The sequence below is a fragment of the Anarhichas minor genome, unplaced genomic scaffold (assembly GCF_050575085.1).
Source record: "Anarhichas minor isolate MPS153535 unplaced genomic scaffold, ASM5057508v1 ptg000007l, whole genome shotgun sequence".
Taxonomy (NCBI): domain Eukaryota; kingdom Metazoa; phylum Chordata; class Actinopteri; order Perciformes; family Anarhichadidae; genus Anarhichas; species Anarhichas minor.
In genome coordinates, this window is record NW_027466453.1 from 3,783,949 (window position 1) to 3,799,099 (window position 15,151).

The window sequence follows — 15,151 nt, forward strand, 5'->3', positions numbered from 1 at the left end:
TATCCAAAGCAACGTGGTAACAGGTGTGACTCTCCATTGAAATGCACTGGGCATGTTGTTGTATGGATAGGACGGACGGACAGACAGACAGAGGGTGACGGACGATTGAGCGACAAACACAGAAGTGGAGTAAACAAGACACACCTTCCGCTTTCACACACTCACACACACATACACACCTTTTCTCTCACTTCTTCTTCTCTCTGTTTCCTACATTTTTTTCTCTTCTCTCTCACACGAAAATGTCTCCATACATCCAGTTGGAAAGACACACAGACTGTAGACCGATGCAGATGGCTGCAGTCCTACACATAAGGCCACTGAGTTGAGCTGAGCTTTAGATGGAGGGTTAAGCAGGACATGGGGGACTGTCAGGAGCAGGTCAAAGAGTATCTGAAAGCCTTCAAACAACATCTTTTTTTTTTTTAGCTCAAAGAAATAGATGGATAGTTTTGGTTCTGTTCTTGGGGACATTTGCAATACCATAGATACCAGCAAGGCAGTGCCGGGCAGAAAAGCCTTTAAAAAAAAAAAAAAAAGTTTGAACGGATGTCAGATACTGTTTGACCCCCGCTCAGAGTTTAAAGGGAGTCGGGGGTTGAGGGCTCAGCGCAGCGCGGCTTAGTTACCTGCCACTGGCTTGCGCAGTACCCAGATCTCTTCATTGGAGCCGCCATGGGGCCCGCAGGATGTGGTGGGAGAGCTGTGAGGACTTGCCTCTGAGCCGCGGCAACCTTCAACACAGAACACCACTGTTAGCCGCTAACCGACCCTAAACTGGCCTTGGAAGCATTGCTATCCTTTTGCTATCTAATATTGATCTTCGTTTTTGGTCAACTTTGGGGCAACTGAAAATACAACATTGACAAATTATTAGTTGATACGGCTAACGTGTTAGCAAACACTTGGCAACATTAGCATTAATTTGAAGTTGCGTTTCAGCCAAGGTGGTGAATTTAAGTCAAATATTGAATTGACTTTTAGCTCTGTTTTGGTCACCACCGTCTCATTAGAAAAATTATTTAACTCTTTAGCTGCTAAAAGCTCCGCTAGTCACGAACTTTGTTTCTTTGCTGTTGGGATTTGGTAAAGTTGTGGGTCGTAAAACCAAAACAATTAGCTTAAAGGGGCTAAAAAGCTCCGTAGAGCTGAGTAGAATGGCATGGCCTAATGATAACTCTCGGTGGTTTAACAACTACAAGTGACCCATCTAACATTACACATTGGATCCATTGTTCAGATACAAATATTGATTAGTGCAGCTTTAAGATAGGCTCAAAACTAGCGTTTACGTATAGCTAAACCTGAATTTGATACTATAACAAAACATTGGTGTAAGGGAAATTTGCGTAATTTTATAGAACATTGACATTATTCATAATTAATCTAGGTTTTTGTCACATAACAATGGTAAAAAGAGCTAAAATCATCCAAAATGTTGAGTATTGACAATGCTACATACAGTATTTGTATTTTACAAATATACTGAGCAAACCATCTCACTTCACTAACGACAGATTACAGCTGATATAGTGATATTTTGAGACAAAAAAAGGTTAAACTGGGTAAATTAAATAAATAAATTCCTAAATTACAAAACTTACAGAGGGGCCAGTAGGAGAGCAGGGTAAAGGTGGATAAGTTTTTTTTTGAAAAGGATAAATAAGTTTCACTCACACACCACACTTACATTCTCACAAACGCGCTCGCACACGCACACACATACACAGAAAAAAATACAGCATATATATATATAGATATATGAAAACATTTATATACCCATCGTACATAAATAAATCCATAACATGAATATCTGTGTATATACACATATATGCCATAATGTACATACACATACATATACATATATAATGCAGCCATATGTGTGTGATTATATATGCAAGCCTTGCCACAATGGGGCTGCTGTAGTGCATTTGGAGAGTGTCATAAACCATTATAACCATCGTAGTACGGGTTTATAAATGGTTTATATGTGTGACCGACAGTGCTCCGGAGAAACACACACATTGAAAAAAAATTGTTCCATTTGCTCCCATGTAATGTCGCAACTCCTTCTTGTGGCCATTTTGCCTCCTTCCAAGTGACCTCAAACAAAGGACTGAAGTCTGTTTTCAAAGAATTTGATTTGACTGGAATCATTTGTGAGTTCCAAAAATGTGCCGATTTCAAACAATGTGATCAAAGCTGAGGGAAACTGTACCAACCTGATGTATGTATAAGTAAAGGCATTTTACTTTTCTTTAATTGGGTACTGCATTCCCTTTTTTGTATTTTCTTGGACTTAATGACAATACACTTTCCTAAAGGGGTTTATTCTCCTGGAGGAATCAAAATGGTGTCCAGCGAAGGCTTCTATTCACCTGGTAGAACGTTTACAGTCAGTGGCCCAATCCCAATGCCCCCTATAAGGCCTTAGACCCCGAACCCGCAGGGACTTAACTGACGCCACCTGGTAAATGGTTGAGTGTGAGAGGCTGCAATTGTTTGCCTTCACAACGACAAGTCATGTACAATTGTGAGTATTATTTCTATACTTTTTATTCCCTGATTTAAACGTATTCCAGGCCTTTGCCTCAGGAGATGAGAGGTAATTGTCAATCAATCTATTTACTCGTTTATGTCAAAACAGCTTCAACAACAAAAGTAAATGTTTGATGAATAACTTATGTGTAATAAATAGCCTCTGATTGCGTTCCTCCGCTCCCATGTGTTTTTATGTTCCACCTTAAATCCTTAACGTTTATGTGTAAATGTAATATAACAGGCTTGTGCCGTCCTCTTCGTTCACCTTTTCTCTGGCTTCCGCTGGCAACCCCGTGTTTAACGTCACAACGCTATGAATTGTGGGTAAATACCTTTGGCAAAGTCTGCAGAAATGCGGAGTTACGGAGAGTGTTCGCGAAGGGCTCAAAATGTCTGCGGGAGAAAGCCCTCAAACACTTAACGATTTGAAAGTGGGACAGCCTTAAACCCCCAAGGAATTTGCGGGAACACGCCTCAAAGTCCGTGAGCGTGGAGATTGGGGATCGGGCCAGTGAATACCTTACGTGCAGAACATCCTGGGTGACATTTTCTAACAATGCATTTGGGTCTCTGTGACGCAACATTTGACATTTTATATGTTAGAATTTGCTGAATCTTTGCATGTAATGCAGATTATCAGCATTTCATTTCTAATACCTTATGTTAAAGAGTCCTGTATGAGAATGAATTAGGTTTATTCCAGCTGCAATATCTCACTGGAGTTTTGAGTTAGTCAGAAAATATCACCCGTTGATGTCTGAAAAAGATTTTTGTTACGAAGCAACATCTCCAACTAAACCTCTGTGACAAACTTAACTGTCATTAAAGCGACAACATCGATCCTTTCCAGAAAACAAATGTATGTTTTTACTCAAAGACATAACAACAATTTGAATTGGTATTGTTTCCAAATGATTAAACTGAACTGTTTCAGCACATTCAGAAGAGCTCGAGACTCGCTCCCTCGTCCGAAGCCTTCACCAACACCACACACACACTCTCACGCGGACACATTGAGGGTATAAGTGCAAGGTGGGTAAGAGTGGTGTTGAAATGGTCAGACGTGACAATAACACGCGGGACGAGGCAGGACAGAACAAAAAAATAAATAAAACACACTTGTCTGGTCAGGAGAGGGTTGTGTGGGATGTGTGTGTGTTGAAGTTGTCTTAGTGGCTGGGACAGTTATGATATACAGGGGAAGAACGGAGAGGAAGGAAGGGGGGAAAAAAATAGAACTGCAAAAAAATGTATAAAAGAAATAAATAGGCAAGACATTTAAGTGAAGCACAAACTGAACAGAGGTCAGCGGTGAGCTCCCCTTCCACCTTAAATCTATTCTTCTTCTCTGGCAGATACATTCACAAGATTTTTCTTGTGTGGGGTGAGTCGAAATGTCAGCGGTATTACAACGATATCCTTAAAAAACCACACCAGTGTATTAGCATTACTTTGTCAACTGTTTTCTCTCCCACAAAGCTGTTATTTTTAAAATACAACAGAAATGCTATAGCAGTGATCAAACCACTTCAGAGGGGCATTACGTTGCATCATTTACATAAAGACTTGTCCTATTACAGGGCAAGATTTTTTTTGTGGTTGACTGTGTGGCCCTACGGAGCCTCATTTCAGAGCCGATTAACATGAGACTGATAATATTGTTCATTTACGGGCCCTGAAACGAAGCAACTGGTGGGATCTTTGGTCTTACGTGTGAAAAAGGCCAAAGTTGTGGTTCAGCCTTAAACTACAAACTGTAATGTTATATTCCATGGATGCATTGTTTGCTGTGAATCGCTTGTGCGTGTGCAGGCAATCTGAATCCAGCATTGGGATGGTGGACTCCACCACTAACGAAGACATCTACTACGTAGCGTGGTAATTACAGACCATAAATAGTCTCAAAAATGGGAGTTGATTTTATGAAACCCTTCAGGATTCCAAGTGAAATAGTCCATCAGATAGCTGTGCTTAATCAACTTATTCTAAACCATGAGCAAGAAATATTTCTCATATTGTACGTCCACTGGGCAAAGCTCTTATTTCTACAATAGTGATACAATAGCAAGTGGCTTAAGCACATTAGACTCCCGGCTAAAAGCTGACTCTGGCTCTCAGTAATGGAGATGACAACAGCAACAACAGAAAAAGGAAAGTTATATAGTATGAGCAACACATAAAGATACATAAATAATGATCCATAACAGAAAACTTCAATGGATGCCTTCTTAAAACAACATTGAAAACATCAATAAGAATCTTACATGACCAATCAGACATGGTGTGTTTTAGCATAGGTGGAGGAAAGCATCCCTTGAAGCTTTAATAATAATCATAATAATCATAATCATAATACAAATAATGAAAAAGGGGCCGTGTACCTGGGGCAGTGGGTGTGTCTCCCAGTGGGGTTGTCACGGGCGACTTGCTATAGCCAAAGGAAGTGAAAAGTGGAAGCAGTGGCTGATGGGAATGTGGTGGAGGAGGAGGCGGTGGAGGCAGGATATGGATCTGATGGAACGTGGTGTCGTTGCCGTTGACTACCGCGTTGGCAGGGGCAACCGTCGCCGGAGGAACCAGCGGTATCTTTTGAAACTGTTGGGTGCAAATGACTGTGCTGGCCAAACCTAGATAACACCCACCGTGACGTCACACACACACACACACACACACACACACACACACACACACACACACACACACACACACACACACACACACAACCAGCCAACAGTGAACCACCGCCACGAGACACACAAACAACAGAGAACAGAGAATTACACATAAGAAAGAAGGGGGGGGGAGAAAAGAAAAATTTAAAACAAAGGCGGAAGTTACAAAATTAAACAAACGGTAATGTTAAAGGCGGGAGGACGAAGAGAAGGAGTGGACAAACAGATGTGGGCGCCGTTAAAATGAAATGTATGGAGAGGTGGAAAGGGGAAGTGATGGATGGTAACAGAGGAGATGGTCCCAGGGACTGATGAGTATCGGCCGCTTTTTACTCTCAACATAATGTGGTTCAGTCTTAAGTCATTAGCTACTGGCATATTACCAACATGTAACAGGATTCCACTTGCCGTACATCCAGCAGTGTCTGCTAGCTCACCAGTTTCCTCTCTCAGTAGTTAAGGCCGCTGGTGGCTGTATAACTCATCATATAAATGCCCAAAATAGGTTGTTTGATCTGGCACTGCGCACAAATGTTACAGATTCACATCAATATGTCCTCTCTGTGAACATGCTAGCATTGGGACTTATGGAAATGCTTCTTAAATGCTTACCAACTGGATGCTGAATTGGCCATATAACATGAAATAGTGCACTTAGCAAACCAGCTAGCTAGCCGTTGCGTTTTCAATAACACATGCATAGAACAAAGTTGTGATTTATCAAATGTATATATATGTCTATGAAATGTCTGGTTTATCTATTCAAGATATATATTTTTGAATATTATATATAGCCGAGATGAAACTGACGAGATGTTGCATTTCCAAATCCGTCTGCTACTTCAGCACCACGGACAGCGTCGTGGATTTATCAATAACAACGGGGAGAGAAAGGGAAGTGAAGGTGTGCTACACTTTCTGCACTTGCAACAGGATCTAAAAAAACTGCCAGGCATTGGTAGTCCTTTGTAGGTTTTGTGGATTCAAAAACATTTTATGTTTAATGTAAGGGAAGCCTAACAACTTTGGGAATCAGACAATCCTTGATAGTATCCTGAATTCTCCAATACAAACTATTCATTTGCGATTAGGACGTAGCCTAGATAGCTAACTCTCAAGCTAACTGCTAAATTCCAACGGTCATCGTCCCCATTCCTGTGATTGGTCCATGACTTTACAAAGTAGCTGTTGTAACTGATGTGCAAAGCTAGCTGGCAGCTTCCCTGCTGTGATTGTGATGGCCGCTGCAACTTTAAAGTCAGCCTAATTAATTAAATTGTTCATATATCTATCTAGTGGATGTAATTGGCCATTTATGTGTGTTGAAAAAAATGTGATGTGTAACATCCCTTTGAGGAAAAAGAAGGAACGAATAAGAGGTGAAGAGGCTGACTGGGGAGAATTGATGAGGAAAAAACAGGAATAATTATAAATTGATGAAAAACAGTTGAGTAAATGAAACCTCTTGCTAAAACAGCTGCTGTATCCCAGACTGAGGTTGTGTGTGTGTGCGTGTGTGTGTGTGTGTGTGTGTGTGACAGTCATTAGTCAGTATGGCTGTGCAAACTCAGTGGGAGTTTTGTACAGCTGTTTTGTACTGTAACCACAGCTGCTATATAATACACTGAATTTCAGGACAGATGGAGCCACTGCAGCGTTTTCCTTGACTGGGTTCTATAGTGGTAAATGGACTATACAGTAAATACTGAGTGATCAAAGAGCGATGGACTACATGAGAGAGGAGAGATGATATGAAAGTGAGACCTTTGTGATCTCGGGGGGGATGAGGCAGACAGTAACAGGGAGACGGACATACAGACAGAGACAAGTAGGACATACTAATAGGCTAACTACAGAGAGACAGACGGATGGACAAACAGAGATACCAGACCTCCAGACAGACACAGATACACAGTTAAAAAACATCTGAGCCTCTTTGTGGCTGCGCAGTGTTTGGGATGACGAGATGGGTGTGAATGTGCTCTGTGGATCTCACCGGAGAGGCTAAAAACAGCTCATCACAGTTATATAAAATGGAGAAAGGTGGTTAAAACAGCTTTTTGGGAGATTGGACACCTGTTGAGTAACGAAAACACAGATGACAGCAAAATCCCACCTGTAACCCTGGCAGATCTTTAACTTGTTTAGCATACACCTCGTTGTAAGTTCACATGACGGGCAATGCGAGGAATATTTTGACATTTTGTGAATTATGCACAAGAGATTTCTAGCCGCACGTTAGATGAGAAGATTAATACCACTCTCACATCTGTACGGTGAATATAATGCCACCCACAGTTAGCTTAGCTTAGCACAAACAACGGAAACGAGTGGAAACTTTAGAGGTGATCTTAATTAGCCCTACAGATTGCCCGTACTGCCTCCACATGGCTTTCAACATGGCTACGGCTGAGCTGGTGGCTAGAAGCTAACAGCGCTAACAGCGCTGTTAACAATGGCAACAGTGCTGACAAAGCTAACAGTGTTTGCTTGAGGGGGAATTGGAGGATGGGCGCTACGCTTCCGTGTTGAAGTCGTCAGTCGGGACAGCATCATCAGCTGTTACCGCCGTACGAGTGAAGTGCAGAGCGGCGGCCTTAAGCTAGCCAGTGGGGCACTATTTATTGCTACAGAATGTCACAGTGGATTAAAGAAAAATGTGACAACAATGTTCAAGACATCTACATATAACATATCTGCATGAAACTAGCATCTGAGAATTTAATATTTTACCTAATATAAATGTGACATAGCTTTAGCAAGGCCATGAACGACGTAAATACAGAACATAGAGTATAAACTATAGGCTAACGTTATAAAGCAGTGTGAAAGAATGTTTTTACTCGATTTAAAGTCAATTTTAATTGGATACATTATGGTTTAATATTCATCCACAGACCATGAATCTTGACCTGCTAACAGGTTTTCAAACAATCAGTTGTGTCTGGTCTTTATGCTAAGCTAAGCTAAGCTAACTGGCTGCTGGCAGTATGGCTTCATAGTTAATGGTATCAATTCTTCATAAAATTCTAGGTAAGAAACAAACAAGCGTATTCCTCAAAAACCTCTCAACGAACGGCTATCAGTCAGCAGGAAAAGAGTAAGCAAAGAGAGCTGAAACACAACACCAGCCAGGGACATGTGGAGGATTTTGGTGTCCATATTCACATTACTGAACAGGTACTTTCACCGTCAGGCTGAACTCCCAAAACTGTGTGTTTTCAATCAGCTGGAGTTGTAGTACGGTTCAAAATCCCAATCAGCCAAAATGAATTGCACACATTAATCTGGTACATCTTCAGCCGTGCAGGGATGACAGCTGGGTGTTTGGCACCGCTGTGCTGAGATGAATGAGATGTAAGGTTAAGTGCCTTCCTCAAGGGTTTATGGGCCTAAAACATCATTCATTCACTCAGCTTCACATTTATTCCTCTTTTTTTCTATCTTTCTGCCAAGTTCTTCATCTGTGTTTAGTCCAAATATGTGTAACGTGGCACTTGGTTGACACTTTATCCAGACAGTCAGTTTGGTCCTTGTTTTAATTTACTCCACACACACACACATACACACGCACACGCACACACGCACACACACACACACACACACACACACACACACACACACACACACACAAGTAAACACACCTGTGCGCTTGCTGATGACCTCCACCATGGTGGAAGGGAAGTAGCCCACTCGGTCGTTTCCTGTACGGTTGTCATGGATACAGCCTTTCCAGCGACCGTCGGGGTGCTGCTCCAGAACCTGTCAGGTGGGCATGTTTACGACTATAATATTAAGTTCCATCTAGTTTCCATCGATTGCAAAAGTTACTGAAAGAAAACTATCATGGAACCATCTTTTTTTTTAGCTTAAATTAATTTTTCTTGTCGAACACAAACACAAAACTGCATTTCGGAGCCGTCTAAAATTCCCTGTGTCAGACAGCAGCGAAGCCAAATTGTTCATTCAGACCTCGAGGGAGAAAGCATAGTTACTGCTTGGCTTCCTAATTACAGTAACCAGTACCCAAAGGCTGCATAGATGCTCATAAATATTCATGAGTGGTGGACTGCACTGCAATTTACACTCCAATTTATAATACATTTTTCTGTCAAACATATGCGTAGTAAATGAGGGAAACTGAAACCACTCATTCTCGCATATTCATTAGTAATCTCATCAAACACGGTGCAGGCATTTTCAATTTTGGTTATTGGGGCGATGTTAAGACAACCAACCAGCTTTTACGATTAATTTATCCAAACACTCGAAAACTGTAGAACGGAAGCCCTGAGAGGCAAGTGAGGACAACAATTCTGTTGATCCATTTCCTAAGTCTGAAATAAGTTTTAAAAATAATGTAGAAGCCTAATGAGGTAAAACAAAATACTGTTTTACAAGAAAAAAAGATTATGAAAAGACATTTAAAAAATGCCTCACTATAGTCAACAAAGCTCGACTCACTTATCAGCTTTGATGCACATAAAACATTGTTTTAGTTGTCGTCATTATCGACATTGAGAATAGACATTTTGTGTGCGTGTGTGTGTATGTGTGTGTGTGGGTGTTACCGTTATGACGTCTCCTGCTTTGATGTTGAGGCTGGTCAGGTCGTAGTTGTTGCAGTAATCCTTCAGAGCCCGAACCTGAAGGGCCGCCGACGCATCTGTGAGACAGCAAATCAGACTGTACGTTACAGAAAATCTACATAGTATTAAATCAATCACATGACCGTGTCCACAGCCATGTGCAATAAATTAGCTTATCCATCCATCCGTCCACCCATCCATCCATCCACCCATCCATCCATCCATTCATTCATCCATCCGTCCATCCGTCCGTCCGTCTGTCCATCCATCCATCCATCCATTCATCCATCCGTCCATCCATCCATCCATCCATCCATCCATCCATCCATCCATCCACGTCTCACCCCTCAGCAGTTGTTTGATCTCTCTGCTGGCTTGTGTTGCAGTGAACTGGTAGACGATGTCGAGTGCAGTCTGGCTGTAGGTGTTTCTCACTGTGGCATTGATACCACTCTGTTGGAGAGAAAAGAAGATTTTGTACAGCACATTGACTTGTTTATTCATGCGGACCTAAAGTGAGAGATCATAGAGTGACAACAGAGAAGAGGGTTTCATTTTCTGTTCTGTACCACACGGTATTCAGTAAATGTCTTCCGTAGCTTCATCACAGCGCACAGGGAGCCTTATTATTTTGATTAAACAAATAAATAAAATGTTTTATTGTAATTTTATGGAAAGAGAAAATGCCTCCCCCTTTTTACGTCGCCTTACATGAGTTACTGTGACAGCTATAATATTTTTCAGTAGTGGAGACAGCAGTTACATTCAGGGGAGGTTTTGGCCTTGAAGTGTCCCATCTTAGATCCTAATGGTCCTTTAAGTGAATCCAACTCCAGGGGCCAGTGCTAAAAAGCTCTCAGTAAAGTTCCACTTACTTCCAGCAGGAGTCTCACTGCCTCAGTCTTTCCACACAGGGCGGCTTCATGCAGGGCAGTGCCCGCTTTGGTCTGTCGGTTGATGTCGATGCCCGCCTGGATCAACAGTCTGACAGCAGAGGGCAGGAGAAAGGACAGAGAGGATGAAGAGGTGGGAGGGTGAGAAAGTCAGGAGAGAGGAGACACACAAGGACGCAGAGGGAAGAGGAGTTGAATGAGGTCGAGTGGGAGATAAGGACAAGAGAAAGAGAGAAAAATTAAGTGAAGTCATGGTACACTGCAACTGATTTAAAGGATAAGGCTGACATTACTCTATATTTCTCTTATTGCCAACAAATCTCATGAAATGACCAAAATCCAGTGTTAGTCCGTCTCTCAAAACTTCTCTGCTCCAAGCCCCTTTGTTCCTCCTGAAGATCGAAGTCTTTCATTTAAAGAAAGAAAAAATAAGCCCCAGCTGGGCATCGTAGTTTAAAACATTATTCAAACACGTAACAATGGTGCGTTTGTTGGGGGACTATTTCTAGCTGCGGATTAACACGCGTTTTGCAGCTTTAGTGTTATTGAAGTTACATATTATACCTAAATCTTATCTTCACAATCTCAACCGCCGGCAGAAACTCCGGTCACAGTTCCTGTAGCTAACGTGTAGCCCACGACGGCGGCGCATGTAAATGCTGCTGCCGCTAGCTCCCATGAATTCTGCTACATTTCTTTTCGTGTTTATCACTAATGGCATATGGCAGAACACATTCATCAACATCTGGAAAGGAAGCGTGGTCATTGGATGGAGAGCAGTGGACTTTGAGGCGATCACCGACCAACCAGGCAGACCTGCCGGACCAAATGCCACCAAACTGCCCCCGGGAAGAGAGCCGAGATGGAAGCTAAGCTAACCCAGCTAGGACCTGAGGCTAGTCCACTACCCAGCCTGCTGCTGGCTGCCTGATTCCCGGTCGCAGAAACATGAATGAATACGTGCACAGGCTCCATAGCTATGGCCCAAGTCCGTATAATTCAAGCTTAAAATCGAACTCAGCGACCAGGCAAAAAAGGGCCCTGAATCAGTGAGGGGACCACGAACCCAGTGGCCATTTTGACAGAGCTTTACAAATTGGCGAACCTGTCGAAAAAGACAAGTATGTCAGAGCAGTCAAGGCCCTAATGGCAGAGTGGTTCAATGGTGCAGTGCCAAATTAAGTCTAGAACATTCCCAGCCCCGTACGTTCAATGACAGCGTCAGAAAAAAAAAGAAAAAAGAGTCAAGGTTGAAAAGATCAGATGACATGAGGCAGCTGTCAAAAAGAAGCCGCCAAAGACGCAATTCGTCTTCCTCTAATTTCTACTGACATGGAGTCAGTGTTTGTGTGTGTGTGTTTGTGTTTTTGTGTGTCTTCTGCAGACTGCCGGCCATGCCTGATGAGCATCATTTATCAGCGTCACATCTAGAGGCACGCTCTGCTCCATCAGCTGTGACAGGCTTTATTCTCTCTCTCTCTCTCTCTCTCTTTTGCTCTCTCTCCCTCTTTCGGTTTCTCTCTCTCTCTCTTTCGGTCTCTCTCTCTCTCGCTCTCCATCTTATCTTCCCTCAGTTGCGGTCTTCTCTCATCTCTCAGCGTCTCCCTCCTTCTCCTTCATCCCGGAGGCTTCGTGCCCGACCGCTGACGTTGCTGCGGCAACAGAAGTGACATTGCCGCCATGCTCTTTCGCAAACAGGTAAACAAAAGATGAAGACGCACGTCCCCCGTCGTGATGGGATTATAACGACTTGACATCCGCCGCGACGGAGCGCCTTCTGCAAAATCTGCAGCGTGAAAAGTCTCAAAAAATATATTTAAGAGTATGTGACTGATGCGTCATCTCTCACTGAATGGCAACACATTGTTCCTTCGCTTAATTGGATCGCATTGTTCCCGTTGTGTTATGTATCTGTTTTCTCAGCAAGCTCAGGAGGACATGTAAACCCAGTGATACATTAGAAAATGCTGCGTGTGTGTGTGTGTGTGTGTGTGTGTACCTGATGATGTCTATGTGTCCGTTCTTGGCGGCCAGGTGGAGCGGAGACGTTCCGTTGGGGTCGGTGGTGTCTCCTTTTTTGGGCTCCAGCAAGGCAGCGCACATGTTACTGGACAGCAACAACTGGACCACCTACACACACACACACACACACACACACACACACACACACACACACAAACACACACACACACAAACGCGCACACACACACACACACACACACACACACACACACACACACACACACACACACACACACAACTTTGGTCATGACTTCTGTAGATTGTCTTCAGGTGCTGCTGTCTTTTGAATAACGACTAAAACCGTAGGTTCTTACCCCGACTCTGCCGAACTCGCAGGCCAGGTCCAGAGGGGTTTTCCCTGCGTTGTCCACAATGCACGGGTTGGACTGGTGCTGCAGCAGCATCTCCGACTGGAGACGGGAAAAACACACACACACCGACACATGAGGGGGAAAAAACTAAAAAACAGATATTAAAACAATCCATGAATCCGTTATTGAAGGCTTAACACACAAACAACGATTCACGCAAACACCTCAGAGATATTTAGAGTCACCAAATCAACCGTAACCCGAACAGCAATTGTCCAATCAGTGACAACGTCTTGGAAGAGCGACGAGGACACAAAGTTGTGACATCACATCCTGGCTAGCCTTCGTTCCGCTAGCTTCTTAAAGGGGCAGTTCACCCCAAAAAATGAACCTTACATGTAGTGCTATTTGTCAATCTAGACCGTTACCTGGGGGATTATGTGATCGATTGCACGTGTGCGTGATTCCTCGAGTAAGTGTGCACCTCCATGTCTGTCCACGGCTATTCTCGTATTCAGCTGCAGCAAATAGCTTCATATTTTCGATGGCCAGTTATGGCTTGCTCAAGGACCTCTCCTGGTTTGGAGGTGACTCACACTTTCCCAAAACACTATTTTATTGTTTTTTTACTGCCACTGACGGCCTGCTGACTCCTCACTCACTACTCTTAACTGGCCCCCTGTTCGCCGGGGGCCGCTAGTGATAACACAGCCGAGTGCATCGACACAGAGGTGCACTCACTCACGGACGCATAAGCACACAGCGGCTGTTTGCCGAGATAAGTTGACTGTACATCTAATGCAAAACTGTTTTTCCAGTTTTTGCCCCTAGTTGAGTTAAAGAGAATCCCTCCCTGTAGGCACGGCGGCTTGTCGCTGTACAACGGCCTCAGAGGAGCACTGTGACCTCAAGTGAAAGGAAAAGCTTGGTTTAAAGTGGTAAAAGACTTAGAGGGAATTAGCTCATTGTGCTTTCTAATAAACCTTGAAAATGGAACAAATCCGGAGAGCACTTCAAATTAGATTCCCTCGTCTCAGACAAAAACACCGTCTCGCCATACTTGCTGTGAAAGCAAATGTTAAATCTTTTCTGTGATGTTAAATGATTCATGTTGTAATCGGTGGTCCGGTTCAGTTTTTCTGTAATTTTTTATTCATTTGCCCTTGCACACTGGAAGCAGCTGTCGATGAGAGCGTCGGCGCCGGTTTGTTACCCTGTATAAATCATGCTTATTTAATCAAAGAGAAGGGATGGTTCTTTGGTTTTTTGAGCCTGTGGATGCTGAGCGTCGCTCTCCTCCTGGGTATGTTAGCTGCTGGAGTGAGTGTGCAGCTATATTTCATTGTTGTTGCTTTGGCAGCCCTGCAGCAGCACTGCAGTGCTTCACACAGATCTTTTTTTTTTTCTTCTTCTTAGCTGGAAAAGCCTCCCAAGGTGAAATTTTCTTTAACGCCTGTGTTTCGTTTTGTTTCTTAACCCGTCTGTCTTACATAGTCTCAGGAAAAATGGGCACTCACTGGATAATAACAAGACATAAGTGATACATGTTAAAGGAAACTTAAAGGCAGCCTGATTCCAGATGGATCGGCTGCAGCTCCCACATCTCTCGTTTGTTCAGCGATTCAAACGGGCCCTTTTCACGACAGACTCGTCACAGCAGGTAAATATAGCTACATTATATACAGTATACTATATCTACCTAGCGACGGAAAAATGGAGAAGATGGAATGGTGAAGTGAAGTGAAAAAAAAGTAAATTCTGTCTGATTAGCAGGTGATGTTAAACCTGCAATAACTGTACAATAATTTGGCCACTTGGGGTCAGCAGAAACATGCTGTAAACACTGACATATCAGCAAATTTTTTTATTTGATTTATTTTGGAGGTTCAACCTCAGCTCCTATAATAAGTCTATAATAAACCGTGGAGCCAAAATACAGACACTCAGCCCCTTAAGGACAAAAATGTCCCCATTGAAGCCCATTAAAACCACTGATTTTGACCCTATGGCCATTACAGCATAAAATCACCTATTAAGGGCTTTCATATAGAGCCCCAGCTTCTAAATTGTAGTTTTTACCATTTATCCACCAGATTGAGCTATTTTCTGATGTTTGCTCTATG

The 15,151-nt window shown here is 42.9% G+C and overlaps 1 protein-coding gene across 1 annotated transcript in view; it reads right to left on the reverse strand.

The window, feature by feature from the left end:
- The window catches only part of caskin1 (CASK interacting protein 1), an 89,043-nt gene that overhangs the window by 14,449 nt on the left and 59,443 nt on the right, over window positions 1-15,151 (reverse strand). The window contains exons 5-12 of the mRNA XM_076080036.1: window positions 13,032-13,127; window positions 12,695-12,825; window positions 10,678-10,786; window positions 10,147-10,255; window positions 9,785-9,879; window positions 8,858-8,975; window positions 4,923-5,168; window positions 630-734 (exon numbers count right to left, since the gene is read on the reverse strand). Of these exons, the coding sequence (XP_075936151.1) occupies window positions 630-734; window positions 4,923-5,168; window positions 8,858-8,975; window positions 9,785-9,879; window positions 10,147-10,255; window positions 10,678-10,786; window positions 12,695-12,825; window positions 13,032-13,127 (1,009 nt within the window). The remainder of the gene's footprint in view (window positions 1-629; window positions 735-4,922; window positions 5,169-8,857; window positions 8,976-9,784; window positions 9,880-10,146; window positions 10,256-10,677; window positions 10,787-12,694; window positions 12,826-13,031; window positions 13,128-15,151) is intronic.